The sequence below is a fragment of the Ochotona curzoniae genome, unplaced genomic scaffold (genome assembly GCF_017591425.1).
Source record: "Ochotona curzoniae isolate NIBS_2020 unplaced genomic scaffold, NIBS_Ocur_1.0 scaffold_3208, whole genome shotgun sequence".
Taxonomy (NCBI): Eukaryota; Metazoa; Chordata; class Mammalia; order Lagomorpha; family Ochotonidae; genus Ochotona; species Ochotona curzoniae.
In genome coordinates this window covers 61,605,939-61,632,534 of record NW_024467106.1, presented here as the reverse complement: position 1 = coordinate 61,632,534, position 26,596 = coordinate 61,605,939, and the positions used below count along the sequence as shown (strand labels likewise).

Below are 26,596 nucleotides of genomic sequence, written 5' to 3'. Positions count from 1 at the left end.
TCAGCAGCACATGTACTAAAATTGGCAAGTGGAGCAACCAGGACACGAACCAGCGCGCATATGGGATGGCAGCACTTGCTTGTGAAAGATTAGGCAGTTGAGCCATTGTGCCAGCCGGGTGATGGCTTTGATACCGAGCATTGTGTCATACGCTTATTTTCCATTTGCATGCCTTTCAGAAAATGCACAGGGCCTTTGCCCAGTTTTTAAATGGATTATTTGTCTTTTGGGTTTTTTTGGTCGTTGTTATCAGAATGCATCTGGAATTTGTTTTACTTAGAAGCAGTAGGGCCCGGCGGCGTGGCCTAGCAGCTAAAGTGCTCACTTTGAACGCACCAGGATCCCATATGGGCGCTGGTTCTAATCCCGGCAGTTCCACTTCCCATCCAGCTCCCTGCTTGTGGCCTGGGAAAGCAGTCGAGGACGGCCCAAAGCTTTGGGACCCTGCACCTGTGTGGGAGACCCGGAAGAAGTTCCTGGCTCCTGGCTTCAGATCAGCATAGCATCGGCCGTTGCGCTCGCTTGGGGAGTGAATCATCAGGTGGAAGATCTTCCTCTCTGTCTCTCCTCCTCTCTGTATATCTGACTTTCCAATAAATAAATAAATCTTAAAAAAAAAAAAAAAGAAGAAGCAGTAGATGCCCTAGACAGCCGACTTAAACTACAGGTGCCCCAAGCAATTCACACTACCTCCTCAAGCAAGTGCAAAGCTCAACAAATTTTAGATTATCAATGTCCATGTGTCCAGCAGTTTAGGATACAAGAAATCCTGTGTGATTGTATCCAAACAAAAAGAGGTGAAGGTCAAGGAGTATCCATCCCCTCGAGTTTTAGGAAATAGCAAAATTTGCTACATTGATTCCTGTTAAGTGAGAGCTACAGGAAAGCACAAAGATGATACAGAGATTGGACAAAAGACTAAACTGATGGCAAAAATGCTGACATGAAAGATTAATATCGGTAAATCCATTTTGAAAGAATTAATCCAGGAAGTACAAAAACATGCCGTACAAAAACTGTCCTGGGGGTTGCCTTGCAGCATGGCACGTTAAACTGCCACTCACCGCACCAACATCTCATACTGGGGTGCTAGGTTGTCTCAGCTACTCTGCTTCCCATCTAGCTCCCTGGTAATGCTCCTGGGGAAGGAGCCCGTAACGGGTCACTGCCACCCGTGTAGTTCATGGCTCCTGGCTTGGGCCTGCCCTCGCCCCGCCTGTATGTGCCTCAGTCTCTCTCATGCTCTGGCTTTCAAGTAAATAGAGAGATCGAAAATAATAATGGTAATAATAACACCTGTGGGCTTTAGAAGAAATTTCACTTGAATAAAAGGAAAAACCTCCAATTCCTTATGAAAATAACAGTTTATTTAGGAAAGATAAACATTTTTTTTTTTACATATAGAGTTTTTACATATAGAGTTGTTTCTGGCTTCTTATGATACATACTTTGAATATCTTTTTTTTTTTAAGATTTATTTATTTATTGGGAAGTCAGATATACAGAGAGGAGAGACAGAGAGGAAGATCTTCCACCTGATGATTCACTCCCCAAGTGAGCGCAACAGCCGATGCTATGCTGATCTGAAGCCAGGAGCCAGGAACTTCTTCCAGGTCTCCCACATGGGTGCAGGGTCCCAAGGCTTTGGGCCGTCCTCAACTGCTTTCCCAGGCCACAAGCAGGGAGCTGGATGGGAAGTGGAACTGCCGGGACTAGAACTGGTGCCCATATGGGATCCCGGCACGTTCAAGGTGAGTACTTTAGCCGCTAGGCCATGCCGCCGGGCCCATACTTTGAATATCTTGAAAAAAATTTTTTTAATTCTTAAAATTGTAGTGAAGATGCTTTATTATTATTATTATTTTATTATTATTTTTCCATGATTCAGTCTTGAAGGTATAGGGATTCCTCACTCCCCCTACTCTTCCTCCCTTGCATTTTGCCCTGCATTATTATGTAGCATAGTCCTTTAGTGACAGCTATAAGTTTAACATTCTGCTATTCAAGTGTATCGTGGCACTGTAGGGATTAGGAAATGGTAGCAACTCTACTATCTCATCGTTAAGATACATTTAACAGTTTCATTAGGAGTCCTTTTATTTTTTTAAAAGATTTATTTTTATTGGAAAGTCACATGAACAAAGAGGAGGAGAGACACAGAGGAAGATCTTCCATCCACTGGTTCACTTCCCAAGAGTCCACAATGGCCAGAGCTGTGCAATCTGAAGCCTGAAGCCAGGAGCTTCCTTTGGGTCTCCAGCACAAGGCTTTGGGCTGTCCTCCACTGCTTTCCCTGGCCACAAGCAGGGAACTACGAGAGAAGTGGAGCAGGTGGGACACGTACCGGCGCCCATATGGGATCCCATATGCAAGACAAGGACTTTAGCCACTAGGCTACCGCACTGGGCCCAGTTAGTGAGATTCTGAATATAGGTATTACTCACTAGAGTTAGAATCTCAGTGTGGATTTTATTTGCATTTTCCTAATAGCAAGGGAGCTGAGCATCTTTTCATGTCTATTAGCCGTTTGAATTGGTCCTTTTGAAAAATGCCTGCTCATTTCCTTTACCCGTTTCTTCATAGGGCCGGTTGTTTTGCAGTTGTTGAATTTCTGAAGCTCTTTGTGAATCCTGGATATTAGTCCCCTTTCTGCTGTATAGTATGCAGAGATTTCCTCACGTTCTGTCCCTTGCCTCTTTGCCTTGGTGATCACCTCTTTGCTGTACAGAAGCTTCTCAGTTGATGAGGTCCCATTTGTTTGTTTCTGCTTTATCTCCCTTTGCTTTTGACGACTTTTCTAAGAAGTCTTTGTCCATGCCTATGTCTTGTAGAGTGTTCCCCAAGTCTTCCTCTAATGATTTAATGTTTTCTGGTTGCAGCCTTAGGTCCTTGATGCATTTGGAGCTGATTTTTGCATAAGGTAAATGGTGGGGGGGTCTTACATCAAGTTCTCGGCTCCCTGTCCGTCACAGGTACTGGAGACTGAGCTAGAAGATGGAAGATCTTTTTTTTTTTTTTTCATATCTGTTTCATTCTGTTTCTGGTTTTCAAATAAAATGAAAATAAATTTCTAAAACTTTCTTTTAAAAAAAAAAGTGGTAGTGTTGTTTCTTACCTTGCAAGTGAATATCTAATTGTCCCAACAGCATTTGTTAAAGAGACCAGCCTTTTTCCATGGATTATTCCGGGTTCTCTTGTCACTAATTAGTTAGCTGTCCCTGTGTAGGCTCACTTCCAAGGTTTCGGTTCTGTTGCATTGATCTCTGTTCTAGCTAGCAGTGGCATACTGTTTTGATTACCGTTGCACTGTGGTATGCCTTGATGTCTGCTATTGTGTGTCCACCAGCTGTGTTTTTATTCTTCAGCATCGCTTGGATTTTGTCATCTCTTGTGTCCAGATGAACTCTCGTATTATTTTTCCAGCTCTGCAAAGAATGTTGTTGGAATTTTGATTGGGATCATATTGAATCTGTATGTTACTTTTGGTGAGATGGACATGTATGGTGTTGAATCTACCAATCCATTTCTGCATTTTTAATGTCTGCTATTTCTTTAATGTTTTTGTAATTTTCATCAGAGGTTTTTCTCATCTTTGTTTAGATATGCCTCAAGCTATTTAAGATTTCTCTCTGATATTTTGAAAGGGACTATTCTTAAAAGTTCTTTTCAGCCATGGAGTTCTTTGTGTATGTAAGTCATCGATTCATGTTCATTGATTTTGTACCAGGCTACCTTGCCAGACTCTGTTATCAGTTCCAATAGTCTCTCTCTCTCTATTTTTAAAGATTTATTTATTCTTCATTACAAAGTCAGATATACAGAGAGGAGAAGAGACAGAGACGAAGGTCTTCCGTCCGGTGATTCACTCCCCAAGTGAGCGCAACGGCCGGTACTGCGCCGATCTGAAGCCGGGAACCAAGAACCTCTTCTGGGTCTCCCACATGGGTGCAGGGTCCCAAAGCTTTGGGCTGTCCTCCACTGCTTTCCCAGGCCACAAGCAGGGAGCTGGATGGGAAGCGGGGATGCCAGGATTAGAACTGGCACCCAAATGGGATCCCGGTGCGTTCAAGGCAAGGACTTTAGCTGCTAGGCCATGCCGCCGGGCCCGAGTTCCAATAGTCTCTTTACTCTTAATTGTCATACTTGGAGAACCATGTCATCTATAAACAGGGAGAGTTTGAATTGCTCAATTCCAATTTTAATTCCTTTAATTTCATTTTCTTGCCTAACAGCTCCTGTGAGAACTTCCAGTACTATGTTGAACAGCAGTGGTGACAGTGGACATCCCTGTCCAGTTGCAAATTTTAGTGGAAAAGCTTCTGGTCTTTCCCCATTTAGTATGATGCTGGCAGTGGGTTTTTCATACATTGCTTTGATTTGTTGTAGAATGTTTCTCTATGCCTGTCTTTTTTGAAGAACCTCAGTGTCACAATCCCAACCGTTTGTCATGGCTCATTGCTATTAGGAAACTGTGAGTTTGCAGGTCAAATGGCCTATGTGACCTTTAGCACTGATGGCCCCCGATTCTTTTTTTTTTTTTCCAGCAACATTATTTATTTATTTATTTATTTATTTATTTATTTATTTTAATTTATTTAATTTTGACAATCCTTACAAATTTAATTGGGGTAAAAAAGGTTCAAGGTTTAAAGGGGGATATAGAGGAAGAAGCCCCACCCAGTCTCCCGCCCACCCCAAGTCCCGGGTGTGGGGCGCGCTCCGAGATACTCGATCAAGTGGTTCCAATAGTTCACCATTCATGGGTCGTTGCCAGTCTCGCCACCCCAATCATGATGTGGCCATTGAAGAGTTCATTGATTGACACAGTCCCTTCTAGGGTCTCCATTTGCCCAGTCTCTGCTGCCAACAGATGGCTGAGGTTGTTGCTTGATTTGTCCTGTCTTTCCCTGGTTAGGACTCCAAGTCCGGTGTCTCGAATGGGAAGATCCTCGAAGAAATTTTGAGGTATTCCCAGTCCAGATTCCTGCTGTTTTAGTAGCATAGGGCCTGGCACAGTCCACTGCCCCGGTCAGCTGGCGGCTGCAGTTGCTGGGCCGGTTCTATCTCCACCTGTGTCCTCTTGCAGTCCCGCCTGGTTCCACTCTGGACGCATTTGTCCCTCGCACGTACTAGTAGGAGTTGCAGCCCAGTCAGGGCGGCCCACAGTAGCCTCAACCAGGCCCACCTCCTACCCTGGCTTGCCAGTATATATGGCATACTAGCCCAGTCTGTCCCCAGTACCCTTCTGTTCATATTCTTGCCAACAGGTGTTGCCACCTACTTCCATCCAACTATCTCCTCCTACCGTCCCTAACGGATATTGTTGGGTGTCTGTCTAGCCACCCCAGCCCCTGTCCTAGTTCCCATGCCCTCCCGTGGAAGGTGATGACCCATGAGGGAGGAACCCACTCTTTCCCTCCCAGGTCGCTCCCATTCCAGTTGTGCCCTCTCCATTTGGCCCTGTGGTTCAACTCAACGTGTCTAACCCTTTGTACCAGCTTCCGCCAACTGGTGCTACAACTAAGCCCCAACAACCCTCACCAACTCTGATTGTAGCTTGCTCCAGTGGGAATAGTCAGCCCAGCCTGGTTTTCACCCAATCTGGTCCCCATGAGGTGCACAGGCGCTGTGTCCCTGCCTGGTCTAGTCTACCCCCCACCCAGCTCCCGCTCCTCAGTGTAATTTGCTGTTCAGCTAGGGAACCTCCCCTTTTTCTCCTGTCAGCTCTGCCGCCTCCTTTCCTGGTTCTCACATGTGTTGGTTGGGTGCTGCGGCTGCATCCGGCTCAGGCTACCTCGCCTTGGCATTCCAGCTTGTGTGTTGCTTTTGTTACGACCGGACCTGGTTCGACCCACACTCTGTTCTGGCGATCAGATTTACCAGTGGATGACATGAACAGATTCAGCCTGGTCTGCCCCCGACCCATGCCAAATGCATGCCAGTGGGACACTTTCTATGACCTCTTGGCTGTTGCCTTGCATGTTCCTTGCGCTGACCTGCAGGGTCTGTGTCCTGCCAGAGGAGTTGCCTGAGCTCCTCCATCAGAACCCCTCCATGTGCCAGGTTTCGCGCATATCAGTGGGTCCATGTGCCAGTTCGCCTCTTATCCTAGCAGGAACAGTGGTCTTTCCTAACTGGCCATCATCCCGTTCTGGTTCTTGCTGTAGAGTGTTTCAGCCCAGCCACGGTCATCCATGCCCCCATATAGCTCGTATATGGCTAAGTTGAGGTTGGGACCTAGCCTAGTCCGTCCCACATCCACCCTGGTACTCCAGAGCACCAGAAGGTGTTAGTGTCTGGCCCGGCCCGGTACATCTTTTCCCAATCCACATTTGTGCCAAGGGAGAGGACAGCTGTATCCAGACCCTGCCGCAGCCCCATCCACCTGTCATGACCCCTGCCTTAGACACTGTGGCTCAACTTTGTGCTTAATGTGGACCAGTTGGAGCCAAATCCAAGCTGGGCATGTCCTGTGTTGCACCCTGTGTTCCAGTCATACTAGTGGACTAAGGTTTACTTAGTCCGAACATTCATCTCTCAGTCCCGCACTTACATTAAGGTTTCATGTCCCGGTTCCTGGGAATCACCAGAAATTGGTGTCTCACCTACACTAACGCTGGTCTTACTTTTGGGTGTCCCAAAGCACCTATTTCATATCATCAAAACCCCAGAGCTCGCCGCTGGGCGGCCAGCAGGCAGAGCCTGGCATCACTTGGTGCACTGGCCGCCCAAGGCCTGGGTCTCTGCCCCCGTCTCGCGACGGACGGGGGTTGTGGCTGAGACCCCGGCAGGGTTTGGTCCAGAAGAGGCGCTCCCACCAAGCGCCACCTCAATGGGAGTTTGAACCCGCCCCTTGTCCTGAGACTCGACCCGCCCAGCCTGTCCTGCCGCCAGCTTTTGGCTGGCGGGGACAGGGGAGAGCCAGGATTTCACCCCCAGCCCCCCGCCAGCCCTCGCGAGTACTCACCCGCAAGGGGGCTTAGTTACCCCCGGGGATGGCCCCCGATTCTTATGAATCAAGGCCCACCTAAGTCTGGTTATGTCACAGGTGGCGCCAAGTAATTAAGTGGGTGCTTCCCTTAGTTGCTGGAGGCATGGGCTGTCCAGCAGATAGGCAGGGACTGTGTAGTATTTCCCCTCACCTTGCTGGCTATTGTGAATTACCCCTATAAAAACGTTATGAATGTGCTGTTTGGGGCCACATTCAGGTAAGTCAGCCAGCTGCCTGCTCTCAACCAAGAACCCAGGCTCAGATGTGCTGAACTTGAATAAACCATCTTTGTGTACTTGGATCGACTTCAGACTCCTGGCAATTTCTGGGGATCTCAAAGTCTGGGCACAACAGTTTAGGGGTTTTAGCGTGAGGTGATGTTGGGTTTTGTCAAGTGCCTGATCTGTATCTGTTGAGATGTGGTGTGTTACGTTTATTGATTTGCATAAGTTAAACCATCTCTGCCTGCCAGGGGTTAATCTCCCCTGGAATAGGTGAATGATCTCTCTGATGTATCCTTGGATTTTATTGGCTAGGTTTTGGTTGAGAAGCTGTTGGTCCATGTGCATCAGTGATAATGGTCTGTAGTTCTCTTTGTTGTGTGACTATCTGGCTTTGATATTAAAGTGATGTTGGCTTCATGACAAGAGCTTGCAAGGATTGCCTCCCTTTCTATTGTTTTGAATAGCTTCTGGGAGAGTGAGATAAATTCTTGAAATGTTTTGTAGAATTAAGCAGTGAAGCCATCTGGTCCCAGGCTATTGTTGTTGTTGTTGTTGCTGTTGGCAGGGATTTAATACTGATTCAATATCCATCCTGATTGTAGGACCATTTAGGTTTGGTTTTGTTTTTTAGATTTATTTGTTTTTATTGGAAAGGCCAACAGAGAGAAAGATATTCTATCAGCTGAATCACTCCCCCAAGTGGCAGCAACAGCCAGAGCTGAGCCAGTCTGAAGGCAGGATGCAGGAGCTTCTTCCAAATCTCCCACACGGGTGCAGGGTCCCAAGGCTTTGGGCCATCCTTTACTGTTTTCCCAGGCCACAGGCAGGGCCAGGAAGAGAAATGGGGCCATTGAAACACAAACTGGTGTCCATATGGAATCCTGGCGTGTGCAAGGCAAGGACTTTAGCCACCAGGCTATCACACTGGGCCCCATGTAGTTTTTTAATTACCTCATGATTCAGCTCTGATAAATTACATATCCAGAAATCTATCTATTTCTTCTAGTGTTGTGCCAGGTCTCCAGAAAATCATCGAGTCTGAAGTCGGTGCTAACGCATAAAGGCGGTTTATTCAGGTTAACCTAGGTCTCCCAGCCACCATCACCTCCCAGTCCGGCAGGGGAGGGGCAGCTGTAGCCAAGGCTGCAGCAGGAACAGTGGGGCCAAAAAAGAGGGCCGAGGTTGAACAGCACAGGACAATTCCATATAATTATACAGTCATGATTGGTCAGTTTTAACTGTTAACTTTCAAAAAGAGCAAGTTGGCAGGCTTCCGTTGGTGGATTTGAAGCAAGCAACTTTCAAAAGGTACAAATTGATGGGCTGTAGGGCAGTGGGTCTTATCTAACACCAGGGACCTCCTTCCTGAGGAGTGGTCTGCCTACGTGACCTGCCTGGTGTCCTGCCGGGTGTCAGGTACTGTCAGGCCTGGAGTTCACACAGCCCCCAGCCAAGTAATTAAGGCAGAATCACAAAAGCAGAAAACACCTAAGTTCTTCACTAGGTCTTCTAATGTGTTGGGTTATAGTTGATTCTAATAGTTCTGATCATTCTATGTATGTCCAAGGGCTTCATTGCTGTATTATTTTTTTTAAGATTTATTTTATTTTTATTGGGAAGGCAGATTTATAGAGAGAAGGAGATACAGAGAGGAAGACAGTCTGTCCATTGATTCATTCCTCAAGCCAGTGCTGTGCTAATCTGAAGCCAGGATCCCAGAGCCTCTTCCACGTCTCCCTGGCAGCTGCAGGATCCCAAGGCTTTGGGCCATCCTCGACTGCTTTCCCAGGCCACAGGCAGGGAGATGGATGGGAGACGGGGTTGTGGGCTTTAGAACTGGCCTCCATGTGGGTTCCCAGCATGTGCAAGGCAAGGACCTTAGCCACTAGGCTACTGTGCTGGGTCCTATATTTCCTCCCCCTCCCCGCCTTTGGTTTTATTGATTTGTACCTTCTCATGCTTTTTTTTTTTTTTTGCCTTCTCAGTCAGGCTAGTGGTTTATCTATTTTATTGTTTTTTTTTCAAAGAACCAGCTCTTTGATTCATTTGATTTAGTTTTCTCTTTTTTAATATCTCTTTGATTTAGTTCCTCTCCTATTTGGATTATTTTTTTCTGTTAGTCTTGACATTATTTTGTCATAGTGTTTTCTGGCTCCTTCAGCTGTATAGTTAGCTCATTTACCTGATGCCATTCTAGCTTCTTGATTTGAGCACTAATTACAATGAGTTTTCCTTTTTGCACTGCCTTGGCTGTGTCCCACAAATTTTGATATGTTGTGCTGATACCTTCATCCAATTCAATCAGTTTTTTATTTCCCTTTTGATTTATTCTATAACTCATTTTTTATTCAGCAGCATGTAGTTCAGTTCTCAAATATTTGCATTTTTTTCTGGAGTATTTTGACTTGCTGGTCTCCAATTTTACTCCATGATGTTTTGAAAATATACATAGGGTGATTTCAAATGTTTTGAAAATATGCGTAGGATGATTTCAATGCACTTTAAAGTCATCATTCCTGGAGAAGATTTCATGTGCACATGAAAAAAATTGTATGCTGTGTACGGTAAGTGGTTCTGTAGATACTGGTCAAGTCCATCTGTTCTGTTGTCTGAGCGAAGTCTATTGTTTCCTTTCTGAGTTTCTGTCCTTTGACCGAAGTTGCCTCTCTTGTATTGGAGTTTGTATCTCCATTAATACTTGTTTCCCCAGGTGCCTTGGCATTTGATGCATATGCACTTTTATTGTCATTTCCTCTTGCTGAGTGGGTTCCTCAATCAATCGGTGGTGTCCTTTGAAGTCTGTTATCTGATGTTAGAATGACCTCATCAGCTCATCTTTCCTTTCCGTCAGCCTGGAATATCCCTTTCAGTCTTACACGATCAGCTTCTGCGTATCTTTGTTCATGAGATATGTTCTTTGCAGGTAACAGACACATGCGTCCTGTTTTTTGATCCAGGCTCTTAATTTATGTCTTTTGAGTGATAAGCTTAAGCCATTTCCGCTTAAACCATTAATTAAGGATTAATATTGACAGGCAGTCAACTAGGCCTGTCATTTTAGCATTGATATATTTTCCACTTTTTAATGTTTTATAATTTTCATCATAGAGGTCTTTTACATATTTAATTACCTTAATTCATAGATATTTAAGATTCTGCTTCACTATTTTAAAAGGGACTGTACTTACAGTTTCTTTCTCAGCCATGGAATTATTTGCATACACTAGTGCCATCGGTTTATGTTCATTAATTTTGCATCCTGCTACCCTGCCAAAGTCCCTTATGAGTTCCAGTAGTGCCTTGACTGAGTATTTTGATTCTCCTATGTAGAGAATCATGTCATTTGCAAATAGAGATAATTTCAGTTCCTCGTTTCCAATTTGGATTGCTTTAATTGCTTTTTCTTGCCTAGTACCTCTGGCAGGGACTTGCAATACTATATTGAACAACAGTGGTGACAGTGGATATCTGCTGGGGTCCACGCTGTAGGTGTGGATGAAACAACGGTGTGAAGAGAACAGCTCCCTGCTTGGCAGGGCCCAGGGGAGCTTCCAGCTGTTTGGCAGGGCCCGGCGGATGTCTCTCTGACCACCTTGACGCAGTTTCACCCCCTTTTTGCTTGAGCACTCAACCATCCCACTAAGAATTTGCTAATCTATTGAGGCATTGTTTGCCCCTGTGAGATGGCTTTTGCAACCAATGTGAGCTTGAGAGTTAATGCAATTGATAAGGCCTTGGTGAGTGGGCCTTTAACTACACACAGGAGTACAATTAAGCCCATGCCGTTTCTGGACACCTTATTGTGTGCCTACCCGTTGCACTAGAATCTTGCCCAGGCATATAGCTTGCTTTCTGGGAAATGACTTGAGAAGAATTTTATAAACTAAGGGAAGTGATGGGAGTATGAGCAGAAACTGCTATGACAAAAAATAAAGTTACTGTGACCTTAAAGGTTAGCCTGTCCTTGCAACTCTTTAGAGCATAGAAAACGTAGTTGCTCTCTTAATTTTTTTTAAACTTTTTCCATTTTTTATTATATTTTTGACAATCTTTACATAGTTAATTAGGGTAGAAAGGTTCGAGGGCTACAGGGAAATGGGTAGGACTATTCTTTCCACATTGTTTCATTCATGTATCTGAGCTAAAAGGGGTTTTAAGGGAGAAGCCCCACCCAGTCTCCCACCCATCCCAGGTCCCTGATGTGGGGCACGCTCCGAGGGTCTTACTCAAGTGGTTTTGATAGTTCAGCAGTTATGAATCGCTGCCAAACTCGCTACTCCAAGCACGATGAGGTCGTTGAAGAATCCACCGGTTGACATAGTCCTTCATAGTCTCCATTTGCCCAGTTTTCCACTGCCAACATATAGCTGAGGTGTTCAATTGACTTATCCTGTCCTCCGCCTGTACATGGTTAGGGTTCTGAGTCTGGTAGTTCGATTGGGGGATCCCCAAAGAAACTTTGTCTGAGGTGTTCCCAGACCAGATTCTTGTGTGTACCTGGCAAGCACAGGGCTTGGCACAGTCCATCGCCCCAATCAGTTGGTGTTTGCAATTGCTGGGTTGATTCTGTTTCTAGCTCTGTCTTCCACTGGAACCAATGGGTGTTGCAGTCCAGCCTGGTGCTGCCCAGCACACACTTGGCCCTCACACAAACCAGTGGGAGCTGCAGCCTAGTTGGAGCGACCCACAATAACCTCCACCAGGCCCGCCCCCTACCCTGGTTGGCCAGTATGTGTAGCAGACTAGTCAAGTCTGTCCCACATCCTATTCGGCTCTCGTACATGTCAGTGGGTATTAAAGCCTAGTTCCATCTAACAAGCTCCACTACCCAGCCCACACAGATGCTGCTGGGTGTCTCTCTAACCACCCCAGCCCCTGTCCTAGTTTTCGTGCCCTCCTGTGGGAGTGGTAACCCAAGAGGGAGGAACCCACTATTTCCCTCCCAGGCCACTCCCACTCCCTGATTATGCATTCTCCAGGTGGTTCTGGAGTTTAACTTGACAGAATTAGCCCCCAGTGCCAGCTTCTGCCAGCTGATGCTGCAGCAAAGCCCAACGAACCCTCACCTACTCTAATTTTTGCTTACACCAGTAGGAATAATCAGCCCAGCCTGGCTTTTCCCTGATCTAGCTTACATGAGGTGCACAGGTGTTGTAGCCCTGCTTAGTCTGGTCTGCCCCCATCCCAGCTCAAGCTCTCCAGTGGGAGTAGCTGTTCAGCAAGGGAACCACCCCCCGCTATTTCCACCTGCCAGCTTCACCCTCTCCCTTCCTGGTTCTCATGTGTGCTGTTGGGTGCTGCAGTCATATCTGGTACAGGCAACCTCATCTTAGAATTCCTTATTGTGCACTGGTTTTTGTTGTGACCAAACCTGGCTCGACCCACACTCTGTTCAGGTACTCAGATTCACCAGTGGATGACGTGAACTGATTCAGCCTGGTCTGCCCCCAACCTATGCCAAACGTATGCCAGTGGGTAACTTTCCATGGCCTGTTCTGGGCTGTTTCCTATCATGCTTCTTGTGCTTGCCTGCTGGGTCTGTGTCCTGCCAAAGGAGATGCCCAGGCTCCTCCATCAGAACCTCTCCCACACCAGATTTTGTGCATACCAGGGGGTCCTACTCAGTTCACCTCCTGTCCTAGCAGGAACAGTGGCTTTTCCCGATTGGCCTTCAACCCAAGGTGGTTCTTGTTGTTGGATGTTTCAGCCCAGCCACGGCTTGTCCATACCCCCATACAGCTCATACATGGCTCAGTAGGGGTTGAGACCTAGCCTAGTCTGTCCCACATCTATTTTGGTCCTCTAGAACACCAGAAGGTGTTGGAGTCTGGTCCAGCTTGGTGCGTCCAGTCCCAGTCCACACTGTGCCAAGGGAGACTACAACCGTGTCCAGACCAAAATGCAGCCCCCACTCTGGCCCCCACCCACACTCTCCAGTGGGAACCCCAACCGAGCAAGGGTATATTCTGACAGCTCCCCAACTGAGCCTATTCCCAGCCCTAGATTACGTGCTTGCCAGTGGTTGCTCTGATCCAGTTGGCTTAATCCCTCACCTGTCTTGGCCTTTGCCTTTGATGATCTGGCCTAGTAGCCCTGGCTCATACAGACCAGTCCATGTAAGAACCTAGTTCGACATGACCTGTGCTCCATCCTGATTTCTGTTCTTCCTTATGATTTGAGGTTTGCCCTGCCCAGTCGGCCCAGCCCACATCCTGTTTTAGGATGCACATTCAAGTGTTGCTGCCTTGACCTGCTCAGACTGTTGTTGGTTCCTTCCTTTACCTGTAAGTGATGGCAGGCTCAGCCCATCACCACCCCAGCTCGGGAGCTAAGCAGCAGGACTTGTATCTCCACAGGGTTGGACCAACATTTCCCCCACAGAATCTACCCCTGGGTCTGGTTCTCTCGCGTGTTGGTATTGTCTTCACCCTGCCAAATGTGACCCGTCCCCTGTTCCACCACTCAGTCAGGTAATGGTACCTAGCCCTGCTAGACAGGCCCCAAACCATAGCTTTTATGTGGACTGGTATGTGGCAGTCAGTGATGCTCTATGCTAACAGCCCATCTCAGGATTGCTAATTGGGCTGGTGAATCAGTCTGGCCAAAATAGATCTTATGGTCACTTCCCTCACAACCATCAGGTCTCAGTCCCCACATTTGCCAGAAAGTTCCGTGACCTCCTTGCTGGGAATCACCCAGAATTCATCCCTCATCTACACTCACACTAGCCTTATCCATGAATGTCCCTAGGCAGCAATTACATATCCTAAAAACCCCAGAGTTCCCCGCTAGGTGGCCAGCAGGCAGAGCCTGGCACCACTTGGTGCGCTGGCCACCCAAACCTAGGACTCGGTCACCACGTGGTGGCAGTAACCATGGCCTGAGTCCCTAGTGTTGGGTCCTGCCTGGCTGGAGCACCTCCCACAGCCGCCACACTGCCGGAGGCTTCTTTTGCGCCAACCCCATGCCTGAATACTGCCCAAACTCTTCCTGCAGCAAGATGATAGTGGCAGGGCGGAGCCAGGGCCCTAATTCCGTTCCCAAGGTTCCCTCATGATATACTTACCCTGAGGGAAGAGATCGCTCTGGCCTGGGGAAAGCCTAGGACTCCATCACTGCGAGCATTCGGTCCAGTCTGGCTGGGGCACCCCCCACAGCCGCCACACTGCAGGGGGCTCCTTTTGCCCCAACCCCACAACTGAACCAGTCTTTCGTGTTTTTTTTGGAAAATCTGCTACACAGAGAGGAGGAGAGACAGAGAGGAAGATCTTCTGTCTGATGATTCTCTCCCAAGTGACCGCAATGGCTGGAGCTGAGCAAATCCGAAGCCAGGAGCCAGGAACTTAGAGCCTCCTCCGGTTTCCCATGCGGGTGCAGAATCCTAAGGCTTTGGGCCTTCCTCGACTGCTTTCCCAGGCCCTAAGCAGGGAGCTGGATGGGAAGCGGAGATGCTGGGATTAGAACCAGCACCCATATGGGATCCTGGGCATTCAAGGCAAGGGCTTTAGTTGCTCGGCTATCACGCCAGGCCCCCTCTGTCTCTCTTAATGTGTCCTCACTCTGTGTCACCATCTTGCCTCCTTACATTAGTACAGGTGCTTAGAATCAAAACAGTAAAAAATATATTTATATATTTTTAAAATCCGAATAGCCAAAGTGAACTTTTTTTTAAGATTTATTTATTTTTTTATTACAAAGTCAGATATACGTAGAGGAGGAGAGACAGAGAGGAAGATCTTCTGTCTGATGATTCACTCCCCAAGTGAGCGCAACAGCTGGTGCTATGCCAATCCAAAGCCAGGAGCCAGGAACTTCTTCCGGGTCTCTCACACGGGTGTAGGGTCCCAAAGCTTTGGGCCATCCTCGACTGCTTTCCCAGGCCACAAGCAGGGAGCTGGTTGGGAAGTGGAGCTGCCAGGATTAGAACCGGAGCCCATATGGCATCCCGGTGTGTTCAAGGCGAGGACTTTAGCAGCTAGGCCATGGTGCTGGGCCCCAAAGTGAACATTTTAAATGAAGCGTTGTCAAAATTGCTTCCGAGGATTATATTGATTTATATTCATATTGCCGGATTTGACTGTATATTAACTAATATTAATATAATTTGTTTTATATTTAACATTTATGTATTTGAAAGACTGGCAGAGAAAGGCACGATTTGGTCATCCATCCACTGGTTCACACAAATGGCAGCAGTGGCCAGCGATGGTATGTATGTGGTGGAGGCCACAGTGGGACCAGGACGCAAGCAGGAGGCTGCAGTTTCTTCCAGGTCTCTGATTTGGGTACAGGAACTTGTGGACCTAGGGCATCTTCCATTGTGATGGAGCGAGGTGCAAGTGGGGCAGCCATGTCACAAACTGATCTTTGTGGAGGATGTTGGCATTGTCGGCAGCAGCTTAACCTGGCATATTAACATGATGGCCCTAGTATTAATATTTTGAAATATTTGCTTGTAGATAGGCATGTTACCTCATTGTTTCAGTTTATATTTACTTTATTGCAACTGTCACCAGAATTTCTCCTAAAAGTAAATTATCGGGGCTGGCTTTGTAGTGTACGCTTTTCTATTTGGTGCCATTTCATTTTTTTTTTCAAGTAATTTTTTGTCTTCAAAAGTTACTGTGCTATGATAAGCTTTACATATCTTTTTTATAGGATAAAGAGAATTTATCATCTGTTGTTACTGACTTCAACGTAATAATGGAGCCCACAGAATTTTCAGAATTAAGTGAGTTTGTATCTAGGTAAGCAATTTTGCAACTTATATTTATGGGAATCTTTTCACACTACAATTTTAAGTTACCTTTTCTTGTAAGTAAATAAGTTAGCTGTGAAACCATGACACCGTTATTATGATATATTTTAGACATAGATTCTTTGTATCTATGGTTCATTCTGTATATATTGTGTGTTCGTTATATTCTTGGCATTAAAATTAAATTGTGAGAGGCTAGGCCAGTGGCATACCAAGCTAATCCTGTGCCCTGTCACACTGGCATCCAATATGGACATTGGTTTATATCCCGGCAAATTCATTTTTGAGCCACTTCTCCGCCTATGGCCTGGACTGTTTGCTCTCCTGCAGTGATGTGCTTGGTACACAGAGCCTGTAAGAACGCGTTCTGGACTACCTTGTTGGTGAGATAGCAGAAGACTGTTGGTAGCATCGGGCTTTTATAGACCAAGGTTCATATAGGATGAGACAGGAGGAACCCATCAGTTGTTTCCTCATCCTTGTTTGAAACTATCTTTTTATTTTGTATATCCGATCAAGTGTCCTCATTCCAATGATATCCAATCAGTTCTTGTCCTGTGTTCGTTGTCCTTCTTACACTTGACTAACACTGGAGGATGGCCCAAGTCGTTGGGTCCCTGCACCCACGTAGGAGAACTGGAAAGAAGCTCCCAGCTGCCAACTTCAGATCCGCTCAACTCCCGCCATTTTGACCATTTGAGGAGTAAGCCAGCAGATGGAAGACCTCCTGTCTTTGCTTCTTTCTCTGTAAATCTGCCTTTCATTTAAAAATATGTACACTTGGGCCCCACATGGTGGCCTAACGGCTAAAGTCCTTGCCTTGATTAAACACGCCAGGATCCCATGTGGACACCAGTTCTAACCCCAGCAGCTCCACTTCCCATCCAGCTCCCTGTTTGTGGTCTGGGAAAGCAGTCGAGGATGGCCCAAAGCCTTGGGACCCTGCACCCGTGTGGGACACCTGGAGGAAGTTCCTGGCTCCTAGCTTCACAGAAGATCTTCCTCTCTGTCTCTCCTCCTCTCTGTATATGTGACTTTGTGATAAAAATAAAATAAATCTTTAAAATATATACATATATATGTACACTTAAAAATTGTGAGCAAAACCACATTATGATCCTCCATCTAGGTTTAATTAAATTTTTTTTTCATTTTTTGTATATTTTTGTGGGTTTTTTTTTTTTTTTGCTTTTTTGTTTTTTTAATTAAATTTTTGTTTTATACTTAAAAATTTTTGTTGAGCACTTTTTTATTTTAAAGACAAAGTTACAGAGAGGGAGAACAGATAATTCTGTCTGCTGGTTAATTCCCCAAATGACCACAAGGGGCCAAGCTGGGCTACATAGAAGCTAGGAGCCTCAAACTACATCTGATTTCCCATGTGGATGACAGGGGCCTCTGCACTTGGGCCATCGTTGCTGCTTTCCCTGGCACATTAGCAGCGAGAAGGATTGGAAGTGAAAGAATCAGGACTTGAGCCAGTGATCATACTGATCATGCGGAATAGTAATGTTGCAGGCAGTGGTATAACAGGCTATGTCACAATGCTGGCTCTTTTATTTGAAAGACAGAGAGCATGTAAGCACATATTCCCAACACTGGTGACTCCCTAGATGCATGGCTCACCCACAGTCTCAGCTCTTTCTGTTGATTGTTATAGCCTAGCCAAGCACTGTGCAGCCTCAACCCAGTACAGCCTGCCCTCAGACCTGACACACACATGCAGTTGAGTGCTGCAGCCTTGGCTAGCCTGCCTCCAGCCCTAACTGTTGTGTTGTCAAGTGGGAGCTGCAAACTCAGCAGGGAGAGTTCTCCAAGTTTCCCTACCAGGCCCAGGATCTCCCACTTTCTAGCAGGTGCTATAGCCCTGCTTGGCATGGTTTGCCCATAGTCATGGCCCTTGCATGTGCTGCTACATGCTGTAGCTTGGCCCAGCCTAGCCTTCTCCCAGTCCTGGCCCCTCAAGGGTCAGGTGGCTCCCTCCTGTCAAGTGAGTGCTGAGGTCCAGCCTGACTGGGCCAGTCACCACACCCAGCTCTGCACCAACTGCCTATGCTACAGTCCCCCAGAGGCGAGCCCATAAGTCTCCTACAAAATCTGCCCCTAAATCTGGGTCTCTCATGTTCTGGTAGCTGCTGTGGCCCGGCCTGACAAGGCCCACCATCTGCTCCAATGCTTGTGGGTAGGTACTGAAGCCTAGACAATCCAGGCATGATCCGCAGCCCCAGCTTTTGCGTGTGCCAGTGGGTAGCTGATGATGCTGTTCAGCAGCCGAGGTGTTCCTCATGGGCAAGTGCCTTGATCTGATCCAGACATGCCCTGCAGTTTCCTCCCTCTAAACCACCCCACCTCAACTGCTTACTGTGAGTGCAGTGGCCCAGTCCATGGAACCCCCAGGAAGTCATTACTCCCATGTCAAATATTCCCTCAGCTGTTCTCACTCTGGTATGTCCCCAGACCTCCTTCCCCAAGCAATCTGCAGCCCCCTGGCCTGGGAGCCAGCGTGGCATGTCCTGGCCCTGCATTCCCCACCTTTCCCACATACCTTTTACAAAAGGAAAAGTAAAACAGACAACTTTTCTGGCATACTAGTATAGTATGTTTCTTCCAGCAGTGTTTCACTTGCCTAGATACAACGCAACCTAGGTATTTGCTACAGCTGGGGTAATTTTAAATAATTTTTGTTTATATCACTTCTCCTTTCTTTACCTCTTTTTAAAATACACTCACAAGTTTTCAAATTGTACTGTTTTCATTTGTTGGGTGCTAATATTAGTTTTTTTTTAAAATCCCTTACTTATAAACTTCTTAACTGTCCTCATGAGTATCAGTTTTTGGCATGACCTCAATCCTCAGTGGTACTTATTTCCTCTTGAGGAATTCTGTAGTTGTGGATTGTTGAGTGCTTTTGTTCCAGAAGAACCATTACATAGGTTCCCATTGTGGTTTTGTTGTTGTTGTTGGGGTATGTGTGTGTGTGTGTTTTAATGTCTTCTGTTCTTTAATCCTTTAAGTTCCTTCTGCTTTGCAGATATTGTCAGTTCAGCCACTAGAGTTAACTGAAATCCTGACTTCTTTTTAACCACTTGTGGCCCAAGTATAACACATCTTTCTGTTCATCCCTAGGGGTGAGAGGTGGAGTTTGCCAAGTGGACCTTCCAGTGTAGTATAGATCCACAGCTGTTGGGGTGTTCTCCATCAGTTCACATTACACAAGACTACGTTCTTGCATCTTCCACAAAAGCATTCAAACTTAATTCCCTGGTTTTCGTAGGGTCTGATCAGAGCTAAAATGACTTCCTCCAGTATTCTGTGTCCCGTTGTGTAACTTTTCTCTCAGTGTCTGGAATTACTCGTATCATATGCAAGATTCATTTTTCTTATCCAAGAACAGGATTTTATCTTTTTTATTGTGATTGTTCAATTTTATCCCCAGTTTGGCCATGCAGTACATTTTCAGTGAAAGACTGTGCATTGAATTTGTAGACCAATGGGCTTATTTTTTTGGTCATTTTAAAACTTATTACTGAGCTATCATACACAGATCCTGTGTATATGGCTTAGTGAATGCCCAGTCAGTGTTCAAGCAGCACCCTGCAGCTTAACACTGCGTATCCCCCCTGCTTATTTCTGAACTTGAATAAATGCAGTCCTGTGGTATATTCATTTACTTACTTATTTTTTTAATGGGTAAAGAGCATCTTTCAGCATTGTGTTTGTGAGATTCACCTGTCCAATCAGATGGAGTTACATTTCTCCATTCTTTCTGCTTTTGCTGTTCTGTGTGGATACATTATACATATAAGGTAATAGTTATTTTAAAGATCTAAAATATTTTATCTAAAACATTTTTCTCTATTTATGGATAGTTTCTCATTCTTGCCTACCTAGTCACTTTGAAAAACTGAAATGCAGGCTGGGCATTTAGCACAGTAATTAAGATACGACTTTGGATTCCCCTATCCTGTATTGCAGTACCTGGGTTCAAGTCTTAGTGCTCCATCTAATTCTACCCTTCTGCTGACATGCACCCTGAAAGGCAGTGATGGCCCAAGTGCCTGGGTCCTGGCCGTTCACGTGGAGACCAGATGGAATTCTGGGCTTCTGACTTACTCCCAAGTCCAACCCTAGATCTTTTGGGTGTTTGGGGAATGAATGGCAAATGAAAGATTTCCCTGTGTCCTTCTGTCTGCCTCTTTATCAAATAAATACAAATCAGTAATTAAATTTTTTTTACATGAAGCTTGTATTTTGATTATATGTTCAATGAATTTTAACACAGTCCTTTGAAAACACCACCACCACCACACTAAAGATACTATACTGTTCTTTCAACACACACGAAACCTTTATACTACCTGCCATATATCCTCCAGTGTTTGACCTATTCTGAACTCCTGGCAAAAACTGCTTTGTCACTTGAGTTTTGCCTTTAAAAAAAAATGACACATAAATGAAATCATGTAAAATAAAATGTTTTCAAAACAGCCTCTTAGCAGAATGCCTTTGAAATTTATTCATTTTCTAAGAAATAATTTTTATTCATTTGAAAGAATTGCAGAGGAATTTTCCATCTTCTGGGTCACTCCCCAAATTACAGTGGCTGACACTAGACCGGGCCAAAGACGGGAGCCTGGAACTCCATTTGTGTACAGGGGTCCATGGACCTGGGACTGCTGCTGCTTTCCAGGCTCATTACTAGGGAGCTGGATCAAAATTGGAGCAGTCAGGAATTTAACTGGTTGCAGGCGGCTTTTTAATGCACTGTATCACCGTGCCTGTCAAATTTGTTCATTTCTGTGCATCGGTAGGTCATTTCATGTCTGAGTAGTATTTCACTTTCTGGATGTAACATTTTATTAATCTCTTGAGTCATCAAATAGCATTTGGTGAATATAGCATACTATAGTTTTATATGTAATCAACTTAGAAATAAAAAGCATATTATTATATAATATAGCGTATCCTCTCTGTGTATCTGTATGTCTGTGTGTGCAGTAACCCCTCTGTTGTCAGCTGTGGTAAAAATATATTAAGATCTGCCTTGATTCAGGGCCTGGCGCAATAGCATAGTGGTTAAAGTCCTCACCCTGCGTGCGCCAGGATCCCATATGGTTGCCGGTTCTGATCCCAGTGGCCCTGCTCCCCATCCAGCTCCCTGCCTGTGGTCTGGGAAAGCAGTCAAGGATGGCCCAAAGCCTTGGGACCCTGCACCCGTGTGGGAGACCCGGAAGAGCTCCTGGCTCCTGGCTTTGGATTGGCTCGGCTCCAGCCATTGCAGTCACTTGGGGAGTGAACCATTGGATGGAAGATCTTCCTCTCTGTCCCTTCTCCTCTCTGTATATCCACCTTTCCAATAAAAATAAACCAATCGTTTTTTAAAAAGATTTAGCTTGATTCTTTTGAGAGAGGCCATTTTCACATAAATTTTATTATAGTATATTATATTTGCTATTTATTACTCTTGTTGTCTAGGTTATAAGTTGAACTTAATCAAGTATGTGCATATAGGGAAAAAAACCCTTATGAATATAGGCTTTAGTCCTATCTTCAGTTGTAAATATCCCCTTGTCTTAGAATGTATCCCTTGCATTTAAGGGGATCAATGTGCATTCATACTATTAGCTTTTATTGTAACAAACCCAAAATGCCAGATGCAGTTAAATCATTCAGGAAGTCTTGATTCCAGCTGAGAAAAGTGGCGGCAACTGGTGCAGAGGGTGGGAGAGGAAAAGAAAGGAGAGCGGAGAGGAGGGAGGGAGGGAAGGAAGACAAAGGGGATGTATCCTTTGTAACAGTGGAGTGGGTAGTGGAACTTGGGGCCTTTGAGGATTGGTGAATTAATTGTCAGGGCCGTGGAGCAATTATGGAGAAGTCATGGAAAGTCTCTTTTTTGGAGGCCTTATGAAACTAGTAACTAGTAGAAGTGAAGAAGGTGGGGGAATGAGCATTGAAAGTGACACCTTTAATGGGGGATGGGGTCAGTTCACAGCTGGTCTGAGCCACTCCTCATGCATACGTCGAAATGTATGCACCTTTGAACACGCATCGTGGGATTTTGTGTGAATGAACATTTTCTGTCCTCTAGGATAAATAGCCAGAAGTGGAATTGCTCAATTATATAAGGAAATGTTTACATTTGTAATAAACTACCAAATTATTTTACATAGCAGCCATACTATTTTGCATTCTCACCAGTAACGTATGAGACCAACTGCTAATATTGTAATGCTAGCTTCTTTCACACCGTTTTAGACAGTGTTACTGAGGATTTATTTTTAGAATAGCTTTTTAAAAAAAAATTGCATCATTTATTTCTCTTTGTGTTTTACTTAGCACTTCAGCAGTATTGCAAGTATTTTAGCTTTTTGACTACTTTAGTAAAAAATTAATGTGTTACTGCCAACATTTTATGAAAAAAAAAATCTTGGATATCTGTCTAATAGGTTTGACTTTTCTTAGGACAAATAGTTAAGTTACAGTTGTTCTTAAAGTTGTAAAGATCCAGCACACACACAGAAATGTGGTTGCTTTCTCTAACGGATAAGTGTTTGTACTCAAATATAGTATGCTTTACGAAGATGTAAATGGAGAGGGGGCAAAAGAATTATTCCACTTTTGAAGTTCTTTTTCAGGAATGGTCTGTTCTTTCAGATGCGAGTGTGCATGTGTATGTATTTAAATTCTGGCCAGCATGGCTTTGGAGATTATTTTCTTGGCTCTTTCTCTCATCATATGATGAAGAGCTTATTTTTTTCACTCGTTTGTTTGACAAGAGAATGAAATATGTTACTTTGGCTTGTAAGCCAAACAAAGAAACTGCTGCTTTTTATGGGCCTGTATTTGTTGGAGAAACATTTGTCTTCTCAGGTATTAAAAGGATTTCTTTATGACAGATAATGGACTACATTTTAAACAGTAAATATTCAGTGTTCCCTATAATATACACGCTTATCCGGCTGCGTTTCGTGTCACCGTTTTTCATGTTCTTTGTTTTCTGTGTCTTAATGCAGGCTTTTGTTCTTTGCACTTATTCCTTTGTTCCACTTTCTTGCTTTTCATAAAATACTCATAAAATTTACCTTTTTCTTTTGCTTTTTTAAAATGTGAGAATCAGAGAGATCTTGTCTAATGGCTTCACCCTCAAATGCTTACAACAGCCGTGGGTTGGGGGACAAAGCTAGCAGTGGGGAACTCCATCCAGGCCTCCCACATGGGTGTTAGGGCCTCAGCTCTGGAAGCTGGTAGCCGTGCCTCCTGGGGCACACAATGGCAGGAAGCTGAAATCATCATTAGAGCCAGCCCTCGGACCCAAGTCCTGTCGGGCATGTGAGCAAGATCCCAATCAGCAGCTTAGCCATTTGGCCAAACAACTGCCTGATTCTACGTGTTTGGCGATATGAAACACAGTCATAATATTATACAGCCATTTTGAACATCTCTAACTCTTCCTCTGGTAAATTTGAACTCTATCCGTTAGACAATGGTTTTTCCTCTCTCCCTACTCCTAGCAGATTGTAGCCACCATTCTCCTTCCTGCCTATGTGACTCTGATTACCTTAGCTACCTCGTGTGTGTGGAACCATACCGGGTTTGCCTGTCTTCACTTAACTGACAGTATATCCACATACCACATATGAGAACTTTCTTCCTTTTAAGACTGAATAGTTTTAATTTTATCTGTCTATCATGTTTCATCATCAATCGGTTGTTTACCTGTTCTAGCTGTTATGAATAATGCTGCTGCTATGAATATGGCTGTACAAATTTCTCTTAATGATTCTACTTTCAAACTTTTCAGTTGTATACCAAGAAGCGGATTTACTTGATTTTTTTATGGTGACCCTACTTTTTAATCTAAAGAAAATATTTATTTGAATGGCAGAATGACAGAGGTCTTCTGTCTGTTGCTTCAATTCCTAAATGCCTACAATAGCCAGGACCGGAACAGACCGTAGCTGGGAATCTGAAACTCAGTTGACTCTCCCACATTGGTGCCAGGGTCATATCCACTTGAGCCATCATTTGATATCTCCCAGGGTGTGTATTAACAGGAGTCTGGAGTTTAAATCGGAGCTGGGACTTAACCATCTGATGTGAGATACGGGTACTTCAAATTCGATTTCAACTATTATACCAAAACCCCAGTACTGTTTTAATTTTTAGAGGAACTGCATATTGTTAACCACAGTAGCTATCTGTTATTGAACAAAGATTGCTATGTAAGTCTATTAAATCTGGTCTTTAAAATACTGGGGTATTTTTGGCTGTAGTTTTTTAAATTATTATTAATTATTTTGTGATACAGTTCCAAAGGCTCTGGGATTTCTCCTCTTACTTCCCCCCGACTTCTCCTATTTTATTTCAATAATAGTCTTTAAAAAGCAATCATAAGTCCATAGTTCCGCTATTTGAGTGCATCCTAACATTGTAGGTATAGATAGTGGAAAAGTCTAGCATCCTATTGTCAAGATATACTTAAGTTTAATTGGGTGTCCATCTTTGATTTGGAAGTAGAAATGCATACTGCATTGTATCTTCACATCTGGATATAATAGTCTCTATTATACAATTCCTCTAGCTGACTGTATGTACATTCATGTTTACCTATATATTTTGTCTTATATCAGAGAAACCATGATATTTGTCTTTTAGGGATTGACTTATTTCACTGAGCATAACGATCTCCAGCTGGAACCATTTGGTTGCAAGTTGTAGCATTCCATGGAGTAGATGTATCAGTTTCTTTATCCATTCCTCTTTTAATGGGCATCTGTGTTGTTTCCATGTCTTTGCTATTGTATATTGTGCTGCTGTAAATGCAGGATTACAGATCACTTTCTCTTATGCAGATTTCACTTAAAACGGATGTATTCACGGAAGTCGGAAAGCTGGGTCATATAGCAGATCAATTTTCAGTTCTGTTAGCACTCTCCATACTGATTGCCATAGTGGTTGTACTAGCCTGCACTCCCACCACAGTGAAGGAGGGTGACATTTCTCCCTGCATCTACACCCGCAGGTGGTGGTAATAGAATTCTGAATGTAGACCAGTCTCATGGGAATTAGGTGGAGCCTCAATGTGGTTTTCATTTGAATCTCCCTGACTGCCAGGGAGCCTGAACATTTTTTTTCAAATGTCTATTAGCCATTTGAATTTCTTCTTTTGAAAAATGTCTGTTCATTTCCTTTGCCCATTTCTTTGCAGGGTTGTTTGTTTTGCTGTCCCTGCGTCTCTGAAGCTCTCTGAAGCTCTTGGTAATTCCAGGATATTAGTTCTCTATCTCATGCAGTGTGCAAAGATTTTCTCCCATTCTGCTGGTTGCTTCTTCACTTTCGTGATCATTTCCTTTGCTGTACAGAAGCTTTTTTGTTTGCTGTAGTCCCATTTATTTATTTTGCCTGCCTGTGTTTTGGGTCACTTTTCTTTTTTTTTTTTTTTTTTTTTAAGAGTTATCTTCTGGGTCCGGCACGGTGGCGCAGTGGTTAAGGTCCTCGCCTTGCACGCCCGGGATCCCATATGGGCGCCGGTTCTAATCCCGGCAGCTCTGCTTCCCATCCAGCTCCCTGCCTGTGGCCCGGGAAAGCAGTCGAGGACGGCCCAAAGCTTTGGGACCCTGCACCCGCGTGGGAGACCCTGAAGAGGCTCCTGGCTTCGGATCGGCATAGCATCGACCGTTGCGCTCACTTTGGGAGTGAATCATCGGACGGAAGATCTTCCTCTCTGTCTCTCCTTGTCTCTGTATATCTGCCTTTCCAATAAAAATAAAATAAATCTTTAAAAAAAAAAAGTTATTTATTTTATTGGAAAGGCAGATATACAGAGAGGAGGAGAGACAGAAAGGATGATCTTCTGTCTGATGATTCACTCCCCAAGTGAGCGCAACAGCCCAGGATCTAGGAACTTCTTCCAGGTCTCCCACACGGGCGCAGGGTCCCAAAGCTTTGGGCCATCCTTGACTGCTTTCCCAGGCCACAAGCAGGGAGCTGGATGGGAAGTGGAGCTGCTAGGATTAGAATCGGCACCCATATGGGATCCTGGCGTGCTCAAGGCGAGGACTTTAGCAGCTAGGCCACACTGCCAGGACTTTAGGTCACTTTTCTGAGAAGTCTTTGCTCTATCTTGGAGAATGCTTCCTGTGTTTTCTTATTATTATTTGATATTTTTTGGGTGCAGATTTAGGTCCTTGATGCATATAGAGCTGATTTTTTAGAAGTTGATGGGTATGGTTCTTTTTATTGTTGGCTGATATTGTCTCCATTGTTGAGAGTTGTGCTTCCACTAGTAACAGTTTTGATTTAATGACAATTTTGTCTGATGTTCTTTTGAACACCTCCTTTCTCTTTTGGTTACTATTTTCTCACCTTTCACATGTAATCTATTTATCTTCAGACCTGAAATGAGATTCTTGTGGACAACATATAGTGTTTTTTCTTTTCATCCATTTTATTAATCTCTGCTTTTTAATTCATTTGCATTTGAAGTAAGTACTAGTCAGGAGAAACCTTACCTGTCATTTTCCCTTTTTCCTCCTGTGATGTATAGCTTTATTTGTCCCCCATTTTCTCCATCACTGTCCTCAATTAGGTTTAGTTTATTTTTCTGTATTAAGAGATTTTGAA

At 44.6% G+C, this 26,596-nt stretch overlaps 1 protein-coding gene across 1 annotated transcript in view; it reads left to right on the top strand.

The window, feature by feature from the left end:
- LOC121145000 (centromere protein P) overlaps positions 1-26,596 on the top strand; it is a 221,490-nt gene that overhangs the window by 22,690 nt on the left and 172,204 nt on the right. Inside the window, exon 4 of the mRNA XM_040963626.1 lies at positions 15,874-15,962. Within this exon, the coding sequence (XP_040819560.1) occupies positions 15,874-15,962 (89 nt within the window). The remainder of the gene's footprint in view (positions 1-15,873; positions 15,963-26,596) is intronic.